Source organism: Pyxicephalus adspersus, chromosome 2 (genome assembly GCF_032062135.1).
Source record: "Pyxicephalus adspersus chromosome 2, UCB_Pads_2.0, whole genome shotgun sequence".
NCBI classification, from domain to species: domain Eukaryota; kingdom Metazoa; phylum Chordata; class Amphibia; order Anura; family Pyxicephalidae; genus Pyxicephalus; species Pyxicephalus adspersus.
Window position 1 is genome coordinate 111,636,406 of NC_092859.1, and position 26,170 is coordinate 111,662,575.

Here is a 26,170-nt window from a genome sequence, read left to right on the forward strand (position 1 = left end):
TCTTTAAATTAACTAATATGTTTATAACATCCTAAATTAAATACCATGAAAAAACATTGACAAACATGGTAAACTTTTTCTACATGGGGAGCTGGTATTTTTTCCTTCCTTCCTGGTCCCTTTTTCCACGGTTCCGTTTTCATTATCCTGTTAAACTAAAGTTCAACAATGCCATGTTATACATTAAATATATTTTATTGATTCATAAATCTTTTTAAATTACTACACAAACACTGACACATACTTAATTTAAATAACATACTTACTTGGTATTATACCTATGAAAATACCATGAAGGCATTACTAATTTGTTTTTTTTATCAAGAATTTTGGTATTTTATTTTATATGATTACACTAACTTTAATGGATATGTAATCAATATTATATATATATATATATATATATATATATATATATTTATTGTTTCCAGTAAATAACAGTGTTCTGCTCACGTGCACCCCTGAGGAAGCCTACATTGGGCGAAACACGTTGGGTTATGCAGTTGCACTACTGCGCGTCTCATCTTGTGGATACTGTACTAATGGGGTTGATTACCAACCCGTATGTTACTTATTATGGTCAGTTGTATACTGTCTTGCTCCATTTAAATTGGCCCAAGTAACCAAAATTACAATAATATGAATAATCTCAAGTATTGTTTGTTAATCTTTGTATTCTGAGAATTTATCATTAATACACAATACGTTGTTGCTGAAAAAACGTAACTTTTTTCTTATACTACTTATATTTGGGGTTGGCACACTCCCATTTGAGGGTATACCATATAGTTTTTGTAGCCACTATTGGATCTTTACTTGGGTTTACTACACAAACACGCTAATTTATTAGCACTTTGTGTGTTCACTTTTGAAGGTTGTTTACCAATTGTATTAACTTTATTTCCTTTACCTGTACTTTAAAAGCTTTAACAAATAACTTTTTCTGCTTTAAACACATTTTAAAATGTCCCTGGTTGGAACAGCTCATACGGAACATGCTGAATGCAAAAACACAGAATTTAAATACTTAACAAGCTAATTTTTTTCTTAAATCGGGTTCAAATTGATGACCTTTAAGTGTTTTAGCTAAAGTATTTTATTGTTATTCCACAACCTGTTTTCAATCAGATTTTCTGTGCTATTAGCAAGAGTAGAGCTGGCAATAATATATTGTCATGACAACCTGGTGTTAAAGAGGCTCTGTGAACACTGGGAAGGTTAAAGTGTTAAACCCAGGATTTCTAAGGCTTGTTTCTAGTATTCTTGGCCACATTTCAGAACACATTTAATACATTTATAATATATTGCACTGCAAAATGTGCTAAGCTTAAAAAGAAAATTGAAAGTTGAAACATGTTTAAACAAGTTAAATATATAAATGTGAATTGAATATTTTTGGGGGGATTTTTTCTAAGTGTTGCTGAAAATGTGTGTTGTAATAACTTGCACACTATGGTATCACTTTGTTGCCCCCTAGAGGTGATCATTGTACCCGTTTATAATCTGTCATAATGTTATCCAAAAATGCAAAATGTAAAAGAAAGGTATTTGCCTCTATCAATCAATGGTCAACAAGTTTCATTAAAAAAACTGTAAAGAAAAACTTAAAAACATAAAAAAGATAAATCATATACAAAATTACGAAATAATTTACAAACACGCAGTACCATATTTTATTGTATTTTAGCATTTGCTGAGCTTCAGACAGATATCCATGAGCTGACAAGTGACCTAGATGGAGCTGGTATTCCATTTTTGGATTATCGTACGTACACCATGAGGGTTTTGTTTCCTGGCATTGAAGATCACCCAGTATTAAGGGACTTGGAGGTAATGAAACATTCAAATTACCATATCAGTATAAAATATGTGTGCATGAGAAATTTCCAGCAAGTATTTTATTTGCTGGTGAGTTCTTTATAATATGGTTTTATGTGCAGTATATGTAACATAAAACTGAACTCTAGGAAGATATAAAGGACACAATTCCTTACAACTATGTATTTATAAACAATTGTAAAAAAAGCATTTTGCATGCAGTCCCATATACAGAAAACTGGGAAAAGAAATGGCAACACCAGCAGCCAACCTGGTATGCTGAATTCAAATGTGCTGGCAAGGAAAATGCCTATTTAGCTGATTTTCGAGATTTAGCTGCTTTCGAGTGCACAATAGCACTATGACACATGCAAAATAAAACCACCCAAAGTATTCATTTTGTGCATCACGCATTTCCTCCAAGTCTTCCATGGCTAAAGTAAAGAACTCTTATTTTAGTAATCAACCATTTCAACACAGGTGTTTGAAAATGCCCTAGTGGCAAAGTTTTCCATCCTGTCGACTAACAAATGTATAACAAATATAAAAGAAAATACACTGCAAATCATTTGTAAATACTACAGAATGACTTTAATGGAAATTATTTTGTTACAGTCTCCTGCTAATTGCCTCACAGTAATTAGTACAAACAAGAACAGTTCCCTGGAAGGGATGTCTTTTGAAGTTAATTGCTGGAAAAAGGGCCTCTCTAAAACTCATATTCTAGACAGGTTATGCAGCCCACTCAATTCGTGTGCTTTTTCTAATTACAGTAGCTTCCAGCCGACATGCATTGCTGGAAAAGAAACTTTTTTATGGTAAACAAATGCGCTTACCTTCTTTACTTTACTTAGGTTTAGTCCGCTGAATTTTTTGGCACACTAGCTATGTGCATTGTGTTTTCTTGGAAAAACACACAGGCTAAAATTAACATGCACTGCAGCAAGATTTATTAAATCAAAGTGATACATGGGAACTTTTTTGCAAGGCTTAATCTAATTTGTAAGTGCAACCTAAGGCTGGTTTTCAAAGCAGTCAGCTCTACAAGACAGAATCAAGTTTCTAGTGGATACTAAAGACATTAAAAAAAAAATGGGCAGTATCCTTGTTTGGTTGTTATATACACATGCTACAGTGTGTTCAAGGATAATAAATACCTTCTCTTTTTAGAAGCATTACTTGAAACACAGGACATTTTTGGCTTCATATTTAAAGTTCACTACAGAGACATTAAAAATCACAGTCCCTATCCCCTTGCTGACTCTGGCAGGGACATTTCCTTCTGCACATTTTCTTATTTAAATAAAGAAAGTGCTGGAAACCAACTTATTTTTTATTTCAGAGTCTCTATTGTGATCTTTGAGGACTAATTACTCCACAGTACCTGTATCTACATGGGTCAGTGAGGTCTTGTTTTATGGAAAAACTGTTTTTGCTTGCTAAAAAAATGTTAAAACTTTAATTGCCTGGTCAAAGATGCAGTTTAAGTATTATTCTAGAAAATGCTCTGGTAGTGCAATAAACAAGCTTAATGTATGGAAATACTTGTTTATTGTATACTGTGATTTTTCTGATCCCAAACATGCCTGCATGTATTTATGTTTCTATAGGTTCCGGGCTACAGACAGGAGCGTGTAGAGAAGGGTCTCAAACTGTTTGCACAACAAATTAACAATAAAGTGTTCCTGCTCTCCTTTATTCGGACACTTGAGTCCCAACGTAGCTTTTCAATGCGTGATAGAGGGAATGTGGCTTCCCTCATTATGACAGTCTTGCAGAGCAAGTTGGAATATGCCACCGATGTGCTAAAGCAACTACTGTCTGATCTCATTGACAAAAACTTGGAAAGCAAAAATCATCCCAAACTGTTACTAAGAAGGTAAGTCTGAATAAAGTTATCCTAATTACTAATTAATGACCCTAATGGTTAGAAAGCAAAAAGAGCCTGTGTAATTTAGCAAAGGGCATTTTTCTGTTATTCTTCAAGGCCAGATAAGTCAAAGATGAAGTATAGGAGGTTGCTGTGGATCACATAGATTACTACTTTTACCCATTTCTTTGCCTTATTTTTGTGAGTCTCTGGTGATTGCTGTGTAGTAATAATCACACAGCCAGCTTTGCATAACTATAAATCATAATAGTAAATCTCTGGGGAAAAAAATTATTTCAAAACAAGCTATCTATGGTTAACATGGCATGGCAATCAAAGCATTTTCTCAAACGCGAGCTAGTATTTTTATCCATAATAAACGACAGAAAGTTAATAAAATTATGATATTGCATTTTACTGTGAATATAGCATGAGTGATTTCATATCCAAATGGCTGGCATGCTTTTTATTTATATATTGTGTTTGATAGCTTATTCTCAGTATTCTTTAATGGTGCTCTATGACTGTACTTACTTGCTGTAGATATCAGCGGGAAACAATATTGTATACAGTTTGGTAAGGAGTTTATACCTGGATTTTTTATTTTATCACTAAGGACAGTATTTAAATGTTAATGTTTTTAAAATTTGGGCTAGGTATCATATGCATATAAAGAAAGTCCATAAAGTCAAATGGGTCACTGAGCAAGACCTTTTTTTCATATACATTACAAGCAGAACTCAGCATTTTAAAATTATATTTTTATTTTTATAATACAGCAGAATGCTGCATGAAGTCAGGAGATCTTGACACAGCTATGTCCTTAGACATAGAAGATACATGTTCAGTGTGTCCATGATGAATTAAATATTAGGCTGTTCTGGATGCTTTCAGAATTGGAAGAAACATGTTGCTCTATCTAATTAGTAAAATTCTTCAAATGCTATTTGCTTGGGGACAGATTATGTTTAGCTGCCAAAGGCTATTTCTTCTGAATTAATAAATAGCATTTATTTATCGTAAATTTTGTCTGTATTGATTAAAAATAAAGCCTTGTTATTGTTTTTTTTATTGTTATTTTTTAAATTTTAGATCAAATCAAACATTTAGCATACTTTAAGGGGCATAATAATAAAGCAGTGAATGCGACTTTTAAAACATGTTGGTGAATCAATCACATGGACCAGAAAGATTCACTTGCAGGGACTTAATGCAGGAATACCAACCTGTAAAGGGTAATGTATGAATTATACATACCCGTCTTCCACGTTTCTTGGTGTGACATCACAATTCTGTGGTCCTGTGGAATGTAGAGCAGGCAAAATCTCATGAAAAAAGTGTCCTCTCATGAGATTTTGCCTGCTGTGCATTTTCAGGACTTTACCCAGAAAGAATGGTGTGGTCACCTTCAGATGAAAGACAAGCTTAAACTAAATAAAGTTCAAACTGTACTAAGTGTAGTGGCAAGTTGCCAGGCTATCCAAAAAGTTTAAATACAAATAGAGACAAAATGTTTATTAAATAAATATGATATTTGGATGCAATGTTAATGGTATATGACTCATTACTGTGTCAACGTTTGCAGATGTAACTGTACAGCTCCCCTAGGTAGGGGTCATTTGGGTCAGCTCAAGTCGATAAAACCAGTTACTCTTTAGCTAAATAATCTTGCAAGCAGTACTATTTTTAGAGAAAAGCTAGTTTTCCTTTGTGGATAAGACTATTGGGCATTAGCCCACAATACATTTTTCATGCAGCTGGCAGGGACACTATGTACAGCATTCATTTACCTTAGTAATCCTTCTATTGTGCATGTGCTGTATGTATTTAATTTATATTATTTACCTGTTTGCCGTTTTTATGACCTTGCCCTTTGCTTTATTTAAATCACACCTGTTGTCAAAGGCTATTTGCTGTTATGAGTGTATATATCAAAAAGATCACCAATAGCACTAATCTGATAACTGGGAAATATTGATACTGCTGGTTTTAAGACCAAGTTACAAACTTTTAAATGCTACAACCTATCTTTATTGTGTTGGCCTTGGGGCATTGGGCAGTGAACACAGTATGGACCCCTTTACAATGGATATCACACTGGGTTAGGCAAAACACTATTTCTACATAGGCGCCTGGTTTATGAACATAAACTAATTACCTCCTAGAAGCCCTCCCGATTTTTGGGAACTGAAACACTTTGTCAATTCCTAATAATCTTTATCTTAACAACACTACAATTAATACCTGTAGAAAAAACATTGATTTGATTTGGGTTTTTCTTTCAATCGTCCATGTACTGAAGCTACTGATGAATTTAGGGTTTAAATTTCAGTTGAGTTTTACTATATCCTTTACTGTAACTTCATTCTGGAATCTCTCAACCCTAACCTAACAGGTAAACCAAAAATTAGGTCTCTAATCTTAACCTCTTTAGTAAAGTAACCCCTATGTAAGCAAATCGCACATATCGTGTATACTGGGAGGCTTTCAGCAACCCTTCTGTGAGCCAGGAATACTGTACAGAGGGTCCCAGCTTCCTGCCTTCCTTCCTGGGTGTGACATGTGTTTTGGCTTGGTTGCCATTCAGACACAAGGGCTCAGAGTAGTTACACCGCCCTGTATCGTTTGATGTTTAGCCAAATGAAACCAGTGTAAGGGATCTATCAGATGGCTGCATTGACACACACCTGCCTTTTGCATATGTGAGACACATTGGTAATTTACATATTCATACTTTAAATAACAAATCTTGTTACACATTTAAATGATTCTGAAATTTGGTTCTGCATATATCTTGTGCACTGCTTCTGGGAATACTCTGCATAAGATGTATTAAGCATAGAAATGTATAATAATTAACTTACAAGATTCCTCACTTCTGTAACCTTATCAAATGAACGCAACGTCTTTACTCTCACTGGGCTTTTTTCAACATCCCCAGATATGACATTTTGTGATGATCACATAACATTTAGAGAACATTTAGAAGTGAACAGGAAAGATGCATCAGGCTGATACTGAGACTTTATTTGTGACATTTTAAATAGTATTTATGCTTTCATTACAAGAAAATAAGAAGGGCATTATCCAGTAATAGTTACCATGGGAAAAGAGCCCTGTCTATTGCCTATAGAAAACCTGTCAAATGTTCTCTTATACTGTAAGCTGGAAACTAACAAAACAATTGGTTTCCATGATCAACACTGTCTGTTCTGCTGTTATGCCTTAGGAGTAACCCAACCACAACTTGTCACTTTGGGAAACAGTGCCGCAATCTTACCACAATTGCATGCAGAAACTGGTTCCCAATGGCTCCCATTGATGGGACTGTGATTGAGCCTGCAGCAGAAAGCTGCAGCTCTCTTTTGGACCATCATGGACGTAAGAAATTTGTTAGTGAGGATCCTACTCTAGCTGTACCTTGCTATTAGGTAATGAGGAAAGTTAAATGCGTATTTAGCAATGTTAAAATTCAGCAACACTTTATTATTGAATAAATTGTTTCAATTGATATACGATGTTGATAAACGATGGGCCTGATGTATGATAGCTCCCCAGGATTGGAGAAAAACCTTGGTATTTCAGCAAACCTAGAATGGATTTGGTTAAGGATTGAAAACATTTGCCAAATAATAGCAAATTATTTTAGGAAATCCATTCCAGATCTGCTGGATCACTCAGGTTTATCTATGATCATCTATCTGCTCCAGTCCTGGTGAGCTTTGATAAAAATGTATTGCTACAAAAACAATTTAGTGTAGGACAGCAAATTATATGTAAGACACTAATGGTGATCCGTAATCTAATGTATGCATCATAACAACAGTATGCCACACATTATAGTTTGGTATGAACAATACACACCACACTGCAATTTGTGCAGACCCTATTGTCTAAACTAGTTTTTCTTGATATTTTATTGCTATATATAGTACAGTGTATTGAAATCAATATGTAATTACACTGATTGCTGTTCACAGCACAAATTATGCACAAAAACAAAAAGCCTTCTTGAAAACATTTATGAACATCTTGTAGATATATCTTCCAGTGAAGTATAGAACTTGTTTCAAAAATGCCAGCATTTATACCACCTCACAATTTTAAACTGAGTTGGTGCTTTATGAGTAATATACAGAAATAAATATGTAAATGCTGAGCTTGGAGTTGGGATTGATGGTGTTAATGATAATATACTTTATTGCACCGTGTTTGTTTTCTCAAACTACATACTACACTATTTTATTAGGTATAAATGTAGCATGTTTTATATACAGTTTACCTAGCGAGTCCTCAGGACAATTCTGAAATGTAGCAATGGTTTCAGCTGGCCTTGGTGCTGAACTAGATTTATTCCATTGCAAAGTGCGAATATGCAGCACTATTTAACTCTAACAAGAATAGTCCACAGTACTAGAAAGTAATTGCGCTCCTGACTGTGATGGCAAAGAATAGTGCCCACGCACACTCTCCTCTTTTAGAAGACTTCATTTTATTAATTTAGTAATTACTTATTAAACATATAATTAGCCATTACAGCAGAGAAAAGTTTAATGATGAAGTGCAGAAACCTAAAATATGTCAGAATAGTGTAGTAAGACGAATGAATGATGATGTCTGATTGTTATGGATGTGTGCACTTTAATCTATTTGTTTTTTAGGCTTAATCTTAACAAATAAGCCAACAATATGTAAATCTCTAGGTTTTCTAAGCCAAGTACATTCCATTTAAATGGGACCTTTATGGCATCCAAACTTCTTGCACACAAGTTGAAAACAAAATAATCAACACGTTGGATTCACCAATAGCATGCCACTATTTGGAGAGTAGTAACTCTCCAATCAGAAAACTAGATCTTTGTATGCCGCCATACAGGTTGCTTTGTGATATTTGTGGTGAATTTTTGTGTCTCCAAAGTTGCGTTTCCAACAACCTCCTCTTCACATTTACATCCTGAAGAAGCAGGCTAGTCTCTGTGAAATACATAGAAACATAACGGTCCGGCTACTGACGTGATAATTAGGATGTTCATGTTCTGTGACTGAACGATATTATGATATTAATGAGTTGGAATAACCATGCTGCTTTTCGTTTTACCCAATAAAAGATATGAAGATTGTACATAAACAGGTTGTATATGAGTAGTCTGTTTTTGATATATACATACTAGGAAGTGGCATCAACTATCTATATGGCTACACCATCTGGAATGTTTTATTTTGTTTCAGATTTCCATAGTTTACTTACTTGGCCAATATTTCTTATTTTCTTAATTTTAGAACAGAATCTGTGGCAGAGAAGATGCTGACCAACTGGTTTACATTTTTACTATACAAGTTCCTCAAGGTACAGTATATGTATATAATATATTAGATGTTCAATATAGCAACCTAAATCATTTTAATGCTTCTAGATTTCTAATATGCAGCTTTTTGAAAAGAAAACGTCTTGGTAAATTAACATTATGTTAATTATAGTTTTAAAGCAGGTGTTTTTGCATCCCTAGCTATTAGTTTTATTATAGCCACGTAGGTGCAGGGCATATGCTTCAGAAGCACTGTATTACAAGTAATGATGGACAAATTTAACTTCTAATATAATGCCACTTATGTATTTTTTACGTGTTAGCCTATGCTCCATTATTATTTCTTTAGTTTTAAATGATATACTAGTTTAATAACTGATCTTTAAGTTTGGTGAAGCCCTGCAAAGTAAGCTGACCACATAAAAGTATCATTCATTTAGATTTGTGTGCCGCTGTTAGCAAAGTGATGTGTGCTTGACAACGGTCCTTATACAATAAAATGTGAATTCTTACATTATAACAGCTTTTATTGGATTAGGCGCATTCTGTTATACTAAATGATTAGACACATATGTGTGCTTAGGAAGCTATTATAAAAGAGTATGTTATATTATTCAGGTTTTAAGTAAAATATCCTAATTTAATGAAAATCTTATATATTTTCTCCTATTTTTTTTTTAGAGACAAAGTAGCACCTGCAATGAGGCAGCAATTGTTATGTTTTTTTAAGGTAGTAAGAAGTAGGGAGGTCATAACACAAATAACAGAATAGAATGGGTATTTTCCTATGCTCAATTACCTATCATTTTACCCATTACCTTGAAAATAACTATTTAAATTACACTATTGTGTTGATTCTTTTGTTTTGCAATTGTCTCTTTTGCTTTCAATTGAAAAGAAAGCTGTTAACAAGTAATGGCTATAGAGACAGTATTGCTTTTTTTTTATTTAGGACACATTTATAGCAAAACAACCTAAAGATAGACAATGAGTATGGCAGTATCCATTTCCACATGTCAGAAGCAGTGGTGAGAATTGCCAGTACTCACCCACAGACTATTTAAGAAAATGAATCAGAAGTTCAATTCAAGCCATTGCTCCTGCTGGGGTAGTTTTCCTATACACTCAGCAGCAGTATGAGCATATATAGCTTTACCACTTCATGGCATTTTTGTATCTCAGTTATCATTGCAGAGTTGTCTTGTGCTTGGCAATTAAAGGTAAATTAAACCATGTTAACATCCCTCGTTTATTTACATAACTCTAATTGTGAGAAGCAGGGATGATTCTGCATAAACATTTTCCAAACTGCTGTGCTTAAGACCATAAGCAAACTAGTATCTGTCCCTCACACCTGCAACGCTGGGGTCTCCTATCTGCCTGTCTGGCTCTCCACTCTATTAGCTACAAGCGGGAGATCAGCAAACAACACAGGAGCGTACACAAGCTAGAGTATGTTTTCTGAACAGGTTTATTGAGCCCAGCTGTGCCCGGGCAATTCTACAGCTTTCATGCTTATATAAACAAAATACAACATATAATTATTATGTAATATGTGTCAGTGCGGTGTAATTATCATGAGATTACCCAGCCACACTTCCACAGGGATCTGTGCAGGTTCGTACTTCTAATCTACCCAATCTAAAAGCAAAAAGTCCCATATCCTATGTGCCACTTATTATTATTGGAGGAGCTATAAAAATTAAAAGCAAGAGATCTTACCTGTTTTGCAGTGTAATGGTAGACATAGTGATCACTTGGTCATAAAACAAAAACTGATAGATACATGACAGGTAAAAAAAGAAAGGATTAGTAATAGGCCACACAGAGGGGATCATGGGGTAGGTTGTGGCTTGCAGGTGATATGTTAGACAAGCCATAATATAACCACACGGCAATATATTGTTTGGAGCAATAGGTGTCAAGAAGTTTATACAAAAGGTATAATGCATATATCCTAAAAAGCAAGGAAGAAATACTTCTAACAAAATATGATTTAGTATTTTCACCAATTGAGTGTATATGAGTCAAAAATACTTCTTGTACTTAAGAAATAACCACTGTATTTATTAATGTGTGCATTGTGGTGGGAGCCTTACATGTGATGTTTTGCACCAGTTGTTGCTCTACCAGGCAAATTGACATAGATCTGTAACTGTCATGTACATACATTTTTTTGTCTTTTACCAGGAGTGTGCTGGGGAGCCCCTGTTCTCTCTGTTCTGTGCTATTAAGCAGCAAATGGAAAAAGGCCCCATTGATTCGATCACAGGAGAAGCCCGTTACTCACTGAGTGAAGACAAGCTTATCAGACAACAGATTGACTACAAGACCCTAGTAAGTTATGTTACACAGGGATAAATACATGGGGACATCTGAACTACTAATTAACTGTACAAGCTAATTGGTTCCCTGAGTTACTGATAATAATTTAAGTGCATGTGTTTTATGGTTGCTGGGGTAAATAAAAAATACAATCATATTAACTGTAAATTGTTTGGCTTAAAAAATTAAGGTTAATCAACACTTTACTTTCTAAGTTTAGGCCACTGCTTTATCCAGAAGTGGGAGAGATGATCTCTGCTTTTTTTCTTTGCTAAAATGCCTTAGAGCTCATGTTAGGGCTTGTGTTATAAAGCCTGGGTGAAAAGGTTAGATTCTTTATCAGTTTTTATGACTACATCCTGTCCCCATCATTGAGTGTTCTTATCATCTTCTATGCCGATGACAAATGTACTACTAACAAAAAAGATTTTTTTTTTTATTTGTGGGTACAGAGAGCACTGAAATCCTAAAATAGTTTTAGCCCATTACATTTATATGTAAAATAAAATAAAAAAAAGTTTATTGAGCATTCTACTTGTTTTCTACTTTTTAATAACACTAGCATTAATAAGATACATTTTCAGATATATTAACAAAAGGAAAGTACAATTCCTGATGTAAAACAACATTAAAAATTCTCAGGGTGCTGACATGAAATTGACCTCTGGCTATTTAAATCTAACCACAATTTTAGTTCAGGTACAATCATTTATTTAAATTCCCACAGCTCCCTTTCTCAGTCTTACAAATTCAATCTAGTGAAATCGAGAGGGCCATACAGTCCTTTTTCAATTTTCCTTACATCCACTTCAAAATTTTCTAACTGTTGCCCACACATGTGTTGTGCAATCTTAGTTCAATCCTATGAATATGACCTGGGAATGTAACAAGGTATAAGTGCTGTTACTCTTTAATGTGCACCAATGCATTGTTCATGCAGGGCAAAGAAACAGATTGGGTTTGGTGACACCTTCACTGCTGCTGTTTATACTCAAATGCTTTCCCACTGCCTAATTTACCTTTAAAGGTAAAGCAGTGTCTGGTATTTTAGAGCTGTAGTAGAAAGGTAACTTTCTCCCCTTATTTTAAATGTGACAGTGCTGTTTCCTAGCAATTGGCTGCTTAGGCACCTAGCTATAAATTATAGGGTCACGGAGTGAGCCCTCCACCCTGTGAAAGCTCCATCTAGGATCATCTTGGAGCTTGCACACAACTTCTGCACTCACATGGGTGAGGTGAGCAGCAGGAGAGTAAAAGTGCAAAACGTTTTAGTGGTTGTGACAACTACCTAAAAATAAACCTTTTGTTTTGCCCTCTGTGGAGTTATGACCTATACAGCACAAACCATTTTTTGCAAATAGTTTCTACCTACAGTGTAAATTACATATTTGTAAAGATTATATTTGCCTAATTCTTTTCATGTAATAAATTTGCTAATGTCCCTTCAAGCATTTATTACTAGCTTAAACATTAAAATTATAATTAATTTCCAATGTCGGTTTAAGCCACATCATTTCAGTTTCATAGAGGAAAATAATTGTTAACCACAGACTGGTAAAATATTTACAATATGTAATATCATTTAATATTTATGCTGATTGCTTATGAACATTTTGCAGTTATGGCTTTAGAAAGTCCCCAGATAGTCATAATATGTATGAATTCCTTTTCACCAATTAATTAATGAATTATTCTTTTGCTCCTGTCGTTCCCTTGCATTAGTAAGGTTAACAATGTTAACTGCTAATCTTACAAGTCCCTTGTGTAATATAATTTCAATCATTGTAATGCATTGAAAAATGCATTCTTCATCTATGATGCTATACTACTGTCCAAAGTATACTACTATTCATCACTATTTAACCTTTAATGAATTAACAGAGTTAGTTTTTTATAAATTAAACAATTGATACATTTATTCCTAGTTTTAGCTGTTAATTTTAACTGTGCTAACATAGTGTCTATGAAAGCTTTAGGTCAGATTTACACTGCTGTAATGCTTTATGACATGTTAACATGTGCTGTGTTATGGTTGGCAGTCCGTTCATTTGTGATGGGCTGTTAACATAATGCTAGGTATAATATACCAAACCTTTTTTTCAATGTAGCACAGCAAAACGCACAGTGGGCATGATTTATAAAAGCCCTCAAAGACTGCAGATGACAGACTATCATGGGAGAACCTGGGTGATCCAGCCAACCTAGAATAGATCTGGTTCAGGATTGAAAACATTTATCAACAGTGATTTTTTAAGAAATGTACCCAATGTGTGATGGTCTGTGATGGTGATGGTCTTTTTCATGCTCTGTGGTTTAGTAAATCCTTATATATGCTTGCGCCAAAATGATTTTTATACCTAAGGTCTTCTCCTTGCAATCCTTTTCATTTTTTGGTTGGGCTCACCTGTCTAATCCTTTTGTGGTACCTAAAGTGATGCTTTCATTGAGAGGCATCTCTTCCTTATTCTTCCTTATGAGGGTTATCTTTGGCTGGCCATGTTCTTCGTTTTCATTACTAGTGTCTAATCCCTCTGTAGGCAACAGTATACCCAAAAGGTGCAAAATTCCCCTGTCCCCTAATGGACTTAAAAAAAAGGATTTGCAGTCATATTTTACAAATTACACATATTTTTTTTAATCACATGTTATTTTAGAGATTAGAGGTACATCCAAATCACACTTAAGACGGATTAAAATATGAAGGAAAAAGGTACATTTAAAAATTATTACTGTGCCACTTGAATAAATAAAGTCCTCTTTATAAATCTTTTTGTAATATAGAAAACTGCCAATTTTTAGGTATTTTCACTCTTTTGTTTCCACTCAAATTCCGAACAAACTTCTTAAAATGAACTGTGTAGAAAAGTTAAGAGAGGTGACTTCAGGTGATCACTTACAACTCTGCTACCTGCCATGTTTCTGAATTGCAGCAAACATTTCAAATAAGTTTTGTCATATTCAGGAGTTCTTTGTGCTATGTGCTGCACAGAGTACTTTACAGATCTCACTAACTAATTGAAATCCCACTAGGCTCCTTAAATGAATAGGTCAAATTACAGAGAGCTGGCTGTGACTGAATTGATGAATAGGATGCGCTGCTGTAGATGATAGATACCCACCTACGATGGAAATGAATGAACAAGGAAGCACATGAAGCCAGAGGGAGAAAATACCACAGCTATCAGCCTGAAAAACAGACTGAAGACAGACTATCTTTTAAATATTAACATGTCATTTGCATCTGTTACCTAAATGCGTCAAAAAAAAGAAAATACCTTTAACGTTTGGACTTTTTCTTTAGTACTAGTCTTACAAACTTATATACCTTTATTAGTATTATTTGCTACTTCTGTAACAAAAGGGTAACACATGGAGTTGCAGGACCACATGCAACCCAAGCATGGTCAGTTTGACATTCCTCCATTAGAAAAAGGGAATCTGATTTTTTAGAATTATTGTGCTTAAGGGTGCTATGGTACTTTTGTGAAAAAATAACATGAAGCAACAAATAAATGACAGGCTCAATTTGCCTTAATTTTCAAGAGGAAACATGTAATGGTTTCCAAGTTAGAAAGCCGTCCCTTTGTTAGAAAAGGCTGCTGTTGTTTATGAAGGTGGTCATCTGGCATTTTCATTTTTCTTTCCAGACAATTTATATTATCACTTGTTACCAAAAACATTTTCCTCTCTTGTTTGCATATTGCATTGTTAAAAGGAAATGGAAAACAAGGAATGGTTGTCCTAACACCTGATAGAATGTGTGGATGTCTTAGTGTTATGGCCCTGGTTGTGAACATTTACTAGCTTCTGTTGTATTTATCTGTTCAGGTTCTCAATTGTGTTAACCCCGATAATGTGAACAGCCCCATGATTCCTGTAAAAATCCTCAACTGTGACACAATTACTCAAGTTAAGGAGAAGATCCTGGATACCATCTTTAAGAACTTGCCGTGTTCTCTCAGACCAAAGGCAGCAGACATGGATTTAGGTAAACAAATAATTCTTTATAAAGGCATTTTAATTTTTTATTCTTTGCAGGTGCAGTATTGATATATTTGATTGTGGTCATATATGTAAATTAGAGAAATCCTTCAGACCTATGTATAAAGTCACTTGTGGTTCCAAATGTCAACCCAATGCATAAATATTGTAGTGGGCAATGAATCACAGTACCTTTCCTAGCTACCTCTATTGTCCTACTACAAAATTATTGAGACCTAAGTAAGTGTGGACCAGCACCTGATAATACAGCAGTTCAGAGCTCACAATTGTAAATTGTAATCAGTGCAAGCAAAGGTAGTCGTCCGCTACTCACTTCCTCTGCCAGGCTCTGCTTTATATTACATTTTTATCAGAACCTGTAGTAGCATTCAAGTAATGGAAGACTTCCTGTGCCAGCTATGTTTACTGGCCACATCAGCCAGCACTGAATTGCTATGTTTTTAGATTTAAAACTGTAACTTTAGATGGGGACTGAATTTGGACATCCATTGTCCAACTGCAAGAGGTCTTTTTTATTACAGCTTGTGTCACCAAAGTCATCAGCAAGGGCAATACAACAAAACAAAATTTAACTTAAGATTGGTCCATTAGGACTTACTTACATATATTACATTGAGTATTGCAGCATCCATGTTCAGCTAAAATTGTTTACATGAGGAGGGTTCCTTTTGTGTCAAATTATTTCAGAATAATATCTAATAGATGGTGCACTTTGGTTAGCCTCCCAAAGAACAATACACACTCATGGATACTTAGACTGTAAATTTCCTGTACAGCACATAAAAATGTCAATATTAAGTTGTAACTGTTTTCACTGTACAGATGGTATGCCACAACATGTTGACTCCATGTAAATGCATATTAGTCTAGCAGAGAAAAAGCAGTTGTTGTACAAAATTAAGTTAGGCAGGAGCATAATTCTACAGCTATAATTATATCTGAATTAAAAAACCGAGTTCATGGCTAAAAATAACCTGAACAACTTCCATTATATATTCTCAAAGTGTGGAGCAGCGGGTAGGCATGTTATTCCAGTGCCCTTGGCTTTTATTCAGGATATTCTCTGAATTGCAGCTTCCTGCAGTACTTGAAGCTCAGAAATTCAACAATTCACGTATGCGGTGAAAGATACACTATCTCTTGAATGAAATATAAAGAGTTCACAGCTGCTGTCTTCTGAGTTTGCATTCATCGGCACTTCTGATTGGAAGCAGAGATAAAGATAATGGGATTTTACTTACCTCTCTCTCTCTTTCCCTCTGCAAGGTAGAGCAGAAACAGATTGGATTGGGGAGTGCCTGTCTTTAGTGTTCTTGCTTAAAGAAGCTCACTGATCTGATGACAATGTACAGGACACACTTTCCTCTTCTTATACTTGGTGAATATGAATACCTTTTGGAGGTCACCTTTAGATGAGTTTTTCTTAGCGGTTTATTGGATCATTCATTAGGAAATATGACATTACTAAAAAATAGATGTCTTTTAGGCCTTTGCTGCAATTATATGTATATATTTAATCAAATCTCAAAAACTTTGTAACCTTGAAAGTTGAAAAAAGAAAATCTTTTTACCATTCCTAATAAATTTTCAGCAGTACATTCAGTGATCTTTAGTAATCAGAATGAACACTTCAGATGGCTGTTGTTTTACTCTAACGTCAAGTCTGCCTTACATTATAGCTCTGTAGAGAGTCTAAAAATACCCATCTATTGTAACTCAAATGTGCCTTGTATTAGAAAGTCTGATGAATTGTCAGTAAAACAAGATTAAGATGTATAAGACATTGAATGTGGTTTAAATGGCAAGCTTTCTGGAAGGATGGATAGCAAATTCTCATGCAAAGTGGACTTTTGAATTGCTGAACTTTTGTATAAAAAAAAGAATTCTCCATTGTAGACTTGAAATAAGGTGTTTTACCAGCCATTTTCTTCCTTGCAGGTTCTAATCTCTCTCCATAGTCTGTTGAGTCAATTCTGAGGCACCTTATCTGTTCATATGATTGTTCTACAGTAGAGTTAACATAACTTATAACTGTTCATATTATGTGGCTGTGAATATTTTTTAGGAAACTGGTCGGAAGAATTATTATTTCTATTTGTTTCTTTTATATATATATTTTTCAGAATGGAGACAAGCAAGTGGTGCACGGATGATTCTACAAGATGAAGATATTACAACAAAGATAGAGAATGACTGGAAGAGACTCAACGTCATTGCACACTATCAGGTATTTTAGGCAAAATGTCCTATTTGTTTTCATATGTATAATATTCATGTATTATGTCCATATTATAAATAATGCAGATGGTGTCAATGAAGTTAGCATTTAAACATCTCAATAACATTCTGAAATTTTTAATATGGAGTGACCTTAATCTTATGTGTTACTCCATTGATTTTGCATAGGAGGATGGTGGAACCCTTAAAATATAGCTGCCCAAATAATAGTTATACTTGGAAAAATAAAGAGTTAATATAAATGTAGAATTAAACATGAAACAAAGAAAAAAAATTCTGGTAAACAAACTACTCTTCCATGCAGCCCAATAACATCTTCCATTATTCTAAGCTTTCAAAGCGGGGAGTAACACAACCATCATCCAGTCTGTACATTAACATTAAGCTCTGTTATTACGAAATACTGTAGAAAGTGTTCCCATTGGCTGATCATCGGAGAGGAGAGTTTACCTGCTTAGTAACTCCCTGCACTGAATGGTGCTAGCAAGCTTTCCAGTCCTGGCATTCACCACTCCAGTGTCATCCACTTGGCAACAGCACTAAAGATGGAAAGAGAGGGGCCTAGCATTTTCTACCATTTTTTAGGATAATTACACATTTTTCTATCTGTATCTGTTTTTTTTTAACAAAACGTTGCACAAATGGCAAGCAACCAAGAGGATTAAAGTTAAAAGTAAAGAGATGGTGACCTACGATGCTAAAAGTGGGCAAAAGCACAGTTGAAGCCCATTGCACTCTATGTGACCACTCCAGTCTCTGGGAAGATTCTCCAATCTGTAGGTGAATTCACAACAACTGGTTATTCTTCTATAGCTGTATACACTTTAAATCATATCTAAACCTAAAACAAACATGTAATATATTGCATCTTATCAGTCTTTATATTGGCTGCAATAGTTTCCTTTTCAGCTTTTTTCCTCTTTTTAATTTTTATTTCCTTTTTTTATTCTTAATCCTGCCAGTAACACCTTGTGTCATAGGTTTACCAAGCTCACTTTCCGTTCTGTATCTTTGAAGGAGTAGGGTATTGGGATGTATTAGAGAAAAGTAGAAAGCCAATATATTTTTAATACTGAAGGGGTTAAGCAAAATGTAATTCTTCCATTAACTCAATAATTAAATATAATACTTCTAGACTATGAAAAGTTGAAAGATAAATATCAATGTCTTATCTTTGGTGTCATTACACATTTTCCTGGATTGAGGATGATATAATTACAAGCAATTAACCTGCATTAATATGAAACATTTAAATGTATTAGAGCCTTTAATGTACTGTAGGTTTACATGAAAAAAACCCCAGAGCTAGCTCATATTTCATTAATTGAAATAGTATGAGATATAAACTTATAAAATAGTTTTCAATTCAACCAGACTTTGCAACTCTTGTGTAGTTAAATGACCCAGCATGTGATTTATAGCTTTGCAATTAAATTAATCTAAACATGCAGATAAAATACATATAAGGGATCTGTTTTAACAGCCAAATTATATTTTTTTTCTCTCTTTCCAGCCCTGAGATTGGCTAAACTCTGCAACACTACACACACCTAGGACAAGAGACACAATTTTGCTCTGCTGCAGTTTAGAAACTCAATTTCAATACAAAAGGAAATTGCCAAGCCACGTCAGTGGCGGACATGACCAACAGTGGGCCCCTGTTCAGGACTGACATGAGCCCCCCTCCCCAACTCACTTGGGGCTCGTGTGGGAGTCCCTGTTAGCAGAGGAGGGTCTGGGGCCCTTGTGAAGTGGCACACTTTGCATCTCCCTATGTCTGCCCCTGCTACATTGTACAATTGTACAATAATTAGTAAAACAAAATTTTGAAAGGTAAAAATAGTCAAGGGTCAGTGTTGCATCTACTGTACATTTATCAAAATGTATCAATATACCTATACATTGTAAATATATATGCATTAAGAAGTTAGCTTACAATGTATTAGATTTCCAACCCAAAATTATTTTACTGCATGCACGATTTTGTTTTTGTCACACTATGTTTAACTTCAGAAGGTTAAATTGTAATTTTAATTTATTTAAAATGTGCTGCAGTTTCGCAGGTACAAATATTGGAACTAAGAATTGAATGTTAGTCATGGTCATAATATACCTTTGTTTACCTTTTATTGCCATTGTGTTAATAAAGGTACAAGAAAAATACTGAAAATACAGGACTGTCTTAAGTTATATATGAGCTCTGGATGAAGGGGTCACCCTGTCTTTAGGATTTGCAGAGATTAAAAACAAGAACGTGTCCAAAGACAGAAAGGCAGAAGGGAAGCTCAAGGACAGAAATAAGGGTAAAGGAGCACAGACAGCCCTTTGCTATATAATAGAGATAAGCCTTCTGTTGTCACCCAGCTGCCAATCATTAAGAATGGCCTCTCTCCTTCTTGCTGCTGGCATTGTCTGTCCACTGCCTTTGCCAGCCTAGAGACTGATAGAAATCTCACTCTGTTCATTAAAGTGCAAATAATTTTGGAGATAAGCCGACCAGCCTCTCAAACAAGAGCCCTGAGTGCATTTTTGGCAATACCAGTAAATTAAATGTCAGGGTGTTGTCTGCTGGCATGGGCTAGAAATCTGGGACAGAAAGAACGGATTAAAAAGTGATTACCATCAGTGATGAAATCATGCAGACAGGCATTAATACCTAGCAATGCAACACAGGGCATATTCTCCTTAATAAGTGCAGAATTTAGGAGCTCTGTATAACTGCAGATCATAATGTAATTTCAGACATTCTTTGTTGTTTTTAGGTGACTTTTTCTGTTTGTAGATGTTATAGTGTAAATTTAGCATTGTTCCCATTTTTCATTTCTGCCTTTTCTTTTACACTCAGTATCTGTTCACACCTAATGTACATACACTTGATATCAGTCAGCACATCCTTATGTACTGACTTTTTTATGATCCACACAATATTTTTGTAGATCATAAGTTATAATACAAAGACAGCATTGCAAACAACAAGTCTGTTGAGCAAGTACTGACTAAACTAACTTTGAGAAATACAAAATCTAAACAATACAATAATATTACCTTGGGTTTGGTATACTCAATCTTTTTTGTCCATGAATCTGCATCCGGCATAAATTAAACTTCCTAAATGAAAAAACACTTGATGAAGTCTTCTAAACAAACAGTAACTATACTATATCTAAATACTCTTTGGTTTGTACTGAGGTTCAAGGGGCAGCATGGTTGGCTCAGTGGTTAGCACTCTTGCCTTTGCAGCACTAGGTTACATGTTTGTATCTTGTCCAGAGCACTAACTGCAAGGATTTTGTATGTTCTCCCTGGTTCTCTTTTCCAGTATTCCAGTTTCATCCCAATACCATGCATTTAGGTTAATCACCTTTCCCTCAAAATTGTCCTAAGACTGTGGTAATGACATATGACTATGGTAGGGACAAAATTGACCCTTGCAGGGACAATCAGTGATATGACATTAGACTTTTTAAAGCACTGTGTAATATGTCATATGCTTATATAAATACTGGCTAATAACAATATTTGTAAACCTGAGCCATGGTTTCCATGTTTTTTAAAAGTATTATCTGTAAAAGTATTATGGCCCCACCTATATAACCTATTTTTTTTGGCGCTTGTGTTAAGAATAGTTTCTTAACACACACACACATATATATATATATATATATATATATATAAATCGTATATATATACGATTTAGGTGTGATTCACAGATCATTGCTTCTCGAAACACCTTTAAGTGGCCCCAGGAAACATTGATTTGCGGAACACACAGGAAAGAGTTTTAATTCTTCACTGCTAGAAAAATTAGCCACTCAGTAAGGTCAACAACTATAGAATACCCTACACTGCTTGGTTTGATTTCAGGTTAAGTTGACTGTCCCTCACTCTGTTTTATTGCGTGGTTTTAATATTCTGCTATTTATATTTTTTTAAGTAGTAATATTTCCTTTATCCGGGCTTAACTGCTTTTAACTAGAATACATGCGACTGAGTAGCTGCATAGCTGCAGTTACTTTATGCAGTAGACTAATAGGCATATGGCAATGCTTACCTGAGCAACTGGTGCTGTATATTAAATGCAATTAAGTGATCACTTATGGGCAGGCATGTATTGAGAGGCATTTAATTAATATTGCCCTGGGGTGTTTTACCATTGTAATGATTATTTTAGTGTGATGGCTGGGCAATAAAATGTTTTTGTTTTTATTTCATCTTGAGGGATTTATTTTTTTACATTATTTTGTGATTATTAACACTTTTCTTTCGATGTTGTGGTAATTTATCCTATGTTAGGTACACACCCCATCTACAATTATGTTTCAGTTACAGCATTGTTAAATTCTTAGTATTTTCTTTGCTTACATATATACATAATAAGATATTATTATTATTCTTAGGCAGACTCCTAGACACATATACCAGATGGCTTTTTATTCACACGTTATCATTGCTGTAAGGCTAATTTTAGATGTTCAATAAAGCATTGTGGTTTACCTGTACCACCTAACTGCACTCAAATTCATTCAGTTGCATTTCGGTTGTGGTGGCCTGTGGCATGGTTCCATGACACGTAACTCCTAGATGCCCTTGAGCAGCTAGCTACTTCCATTGACTTGATAGGGACACATTCCAACTAAAGTGAGCTGGCCAAATTTTGTTGCATTATGGTTATTATTAGAAGACTGGAGACGACCCATAATCCACCAGTAAAAAGAACTCAAACACATGACAAAATCTCAATTGCTATAGTTGACTTCAAATGCTGTTCCAGGGCGCATATAGGGGTGCCCAGGAGTGGCAAACCCCATTGTTTTTATTCAGTTACTAATTAGCAGACAAAGTTGTTTTTCCTTGCATGTATTTCAAAATGTCTTTGTTAAGAAAGTTCCCAATTCTAGGTATACCTTTACCTACATTAAAAGTAATATAAATTACAGTTTCACTTTGGCACCTTTGTACCTTTGACACCCATCATTCATATGTACACCCCACATAAACGTACCATGAAATTTCCTTTCTAGCTTTGTAATGTGCAACAAATCATCACTCTTTTGCTGCCAACATAGCTTTTTTCCAGCAAGTGTTGTTCCTTAGGAATGTAATATGTAGCCATGATCCTGTTGATCTAATGGAGTGTTCTCTGCTTGTTGCAGTTGTTGATAGAGCAGCTTAAATGATATCTTAGGTCTATTCACTGTGTGCTAACATCTTGTACAGAACATACAAACATCAAATTCTTTACAGAGTTCACAAGTTGAAGTAAAAGCTCGATCCTGCTGGGTGCCAGCTCCAGGTACCAGGCCTAATGCTACACTGCAGCTCAGCAAGATTAACTGTATTGTTGCTTTCAGTCGATGGGATTATCATTTAAACAGTAATAACACCAAAATTACATGCTTTAGAAGCCTATTATTTTGGCATTTCCCTATATAACATTGTATTATGGCTGAGACATTTCTGTTTGATTATTCATATTTCCTGTGCATGGTTTCACAGGAAATGTTAGAATCCTGTTGCCTGGTGATAACTTAATTTGGTTTATAAAAATAACAATCGTTAAAATGACATTTTTTTTTACAGAAAGCAGCAACACAAATAATGTCTCAATTATACAAAACATATCATAAAGGGTTTCTAATTTATTTTCTTAGGGCTGCTGAAGACATGGGTAAAGACTTATTTGGATGAGGCCAGCACACAATAAAAAATGGGTATCAAAGTTGTGTTTTTGTCGCCACTTACACGGATTGTAAATAAATCATATATTATTGTAAAGTGTTAAATATATGCAAGGTGCAGTTGCTGCAAAGATGATCAAAATCCTCTGCATTATTTTTAAAATGTTTGCAGACTTCTTTTATTTGCCATAAACTACCATTTTCTGGATCATACCTGGCAATCTTATAGTACATTAGTACCAAACAAAAGACTTAAAGAGGAACTAAACTGTAAACTGGAAAAAAAAAACACTTACCTTCAATCCCGCAGGGCTGTCCGATCCCTCCGGGGGTGTCTTGCATCAGGTCCTGCACCATCCCGACATCCGTCGCGGAGCCGGCGCTCCGTGTGCCGCCATCTTCTCCTCTTTTTCCGGCTTTTTCATCCTACGTCACCCATTCCAGGCGCAAGATTGAGTGACGTAGGATGAAAAAAAATTGCTGAACTTACTGCACATGCAGATTGGCAAATTTTTCTGTTTGCGCGAAAAGGCTCCTTCTGCGCATCCCCGAGCGTAGGTATCCTGGGAGCCAAGGTGATCGAGAATTAGGGGGGCGATGCTGCACCCTTTTTTTCTTTTTTAAAAAAAAGGTGTTGCACCTAAAAAAACCAAAAAAAGTGAATTTTTACTTTACATAAAAGGGTTGACTACCCTTTTATGTAAAGTGAAAATCGTGAGTTTAGGTATGCTTTACAAGGCAAAAATCGGCCGATGCAGACACTGTACTACCCATCTTCATTTATTTTACTATTGGATATGCATTTATTATAGGCTGAAAAAACTTGAAACATGAAGGAGCTCTGACCTTTTCCAAGATATGGCCCCTGATTCATCAATAAAATCCGCGCTCGCTGGAAGCGCGAAAGTACGCGCGGCCATCGCGAGCGATCATCCGATTCTGCTTGATGAATCAGGGGCAATGTTTCAAGGAACTGGCTGCCTGATGCAACAAAGACAACTAAAAAGATGCATGTATCGTTCCTGGCAGCTTATCGTAACATGCTTCCAAAAGGGAATGACAAGGTGCATTGGAATGTCATTCAGAATGAATGGCATGGCATTGGATCAACACATTTAATGTGTTACTGGGACGTAATAGTTTTAATGGGCCCTTAGAAAAGACTACCCATGGGGTAAGGCTATTCAATATCCTTTCATGAACCTAGTGAAACGCTATTACTTTCAAATAGGAATGGATTAGTTAGAAAACGAAAAGGTCAAAAGTCTCAAACCAAAACTGTTGTAAAAAAGGCACCTTAGATAAAAACCTAAAATGAGAAATACCTTAAACTCATTTAACAGACAAAGATTATATTAACAGCTAAATGATATGTATGCATGTCTCTTTTATCAGGTTCCAGATGGTGCAGTGGTAGCACTCGTGTCTAAGCAAGTAACAGAATACAATGCAGTCAACAATTCTACTGTATCTAGGACGTCTGCCAGCAGATATGGTGAGAGCACTTTTTTTTGTATCTCAGCAAAATGCAATAAGTAACTGATTTTAGTAAGGGGATTTATCATTTGAACAAATGGTTGTAATAGGAATTGTGACCTTTATTTGTATAAGGTCAAAGACTAATAATAAACAGTAACTTTAAGGTAAGAAATCATATTTATTCTACAAATGGCCAAGAGCAATCACAACAATAAAGTTAGATTGTTATGGTGGATTACTTCTTTGTGTTAAGCTTTGAATTTTTTTAAATAAATTATGTTGTATTTAAATATGTTATTAATGTGAAACAGCATGTTTGGTATTCTGCTTGGCCAAACTCCAATTTTTTTGTGACGACTCAAATATGTTCAGGTGCATGCATGAATTTAATAAATGATGTTCATTTCTGGAAAGAAACATGTAACATTGTACCCATCGCAGCAGTGCTTGTCACACACTATTACACTAAACAGTTTCCCCTACGTTCTCAACTAGTCTTCACAATAAATTGCTTTTTCTTACAGTCACACAGCCATCATAGTTGTTCCAGTTGTAAAGGCACCATTACAGAAGCATACTTAATGTCTGTAATAGATCCAGCATCTACAGCACTTTGGTTGCATCTGTTGTGCCATGATGAATTACCAAAAAGAGGCACTCAGATATTGCCAAGAGAATACCCATCAAGTGCTCAAACCAGCAAGAATATTAATTGGCAGTGACAGCAGATATTATTCCACTGTAACGTACAATACCAGTGTAATGCTCAAACAGAGGACAGCTTATGTCACATTTGATATAAAAAGCTGCTATGATGTCTAACACAAGTTTCATGTCCTTTACAAATGATAGATCAGATGAGTTTGATGGAAGGAAACAGAAAAATACTTCATTCATATCCTTCAGTAAAAAAATATTAATAACATTGAAGTAAAATGGATTGTTTTAAAGTTTTTATGCAATTGACTTTTGCATTTCTTGTATACTTGGCAAATAGATTTGGTTTTGTGTGTTCACACTGCCAGATATATTTAGAATATGGTAATATATTGGTTGACTATATGTGTATGTACTGTCAAGTTTTTGTTTGGCAGTCTTTAAGAGATTGGAATGAAGTGGAGTTTAACTTAAACACAGCCTATTTCTTAAATACATCTATCATGGGAGAATCACTAGGGTTCACATTGATGACCTTCTTCTGAAAATGCTAATTTCCTCCCTGCCATGCTGAACCCTCTGGTTTCAACATTTTGAGTCAGTAACCTGGAACAAATATAGAGATAAAGTGCTTTGAGATGTTTTATAATATTTATTTATAGCATGTCTGTTTCAGTGCAGTCTAAGTTTTAATCCTGAGACAGACAGACAGCATTTTAAAAAAGAAGTCATAACTTTGTTTCTTGGTTGCTGAAGAAGCTAATATACTAGTGTGAGGACAATTCTTCCCCATTTTC

The 26,170-nt window shown here is 35.1% G+C and overlaps 1 protein-coding gene across 2 annotated transcripts in view; it reads left to right on the plus strand.

Annotated features, from left to right (window-relative positions):
* PLXNA4 (plexin A4) overlaps positions 1–26,170 on the plus strand; it is a 431,579-nt gene that overhangs the window by 376,177 nt on the left and 29,232 nt on the right. For both annotated transcript variants that reach the window (XM_072401850.1, XM_072401849.1), the window contains exons 21-27: positions 1,688–1,830; positions 3,429–3,697; positions 8,969–9,035; positions 11,185–11,331; positions 15,148–15,307; positions 17,445–17,548; positions 24,633–24,732. In XM_072401850.1, the coding sequence (XP_072257951.1) occupies positions 1,688–1,830; positions 3,429–3,697; positions 8,969–9,035; positions 11,185–11,331; positions 15,148–15,307; positions 17,445–17,548; positions 24,633–24,732 (990 nt within the window). The remainder of the gene's footprint in view (positions 1–1,687; positions 1,831–3,428; positions 3,698–8,968; positions 9,036–11,184; positions 11,332–15,147; positions 15,308–17,444; positions 17,549–24,632; positions 24,733–26,170) is intronic.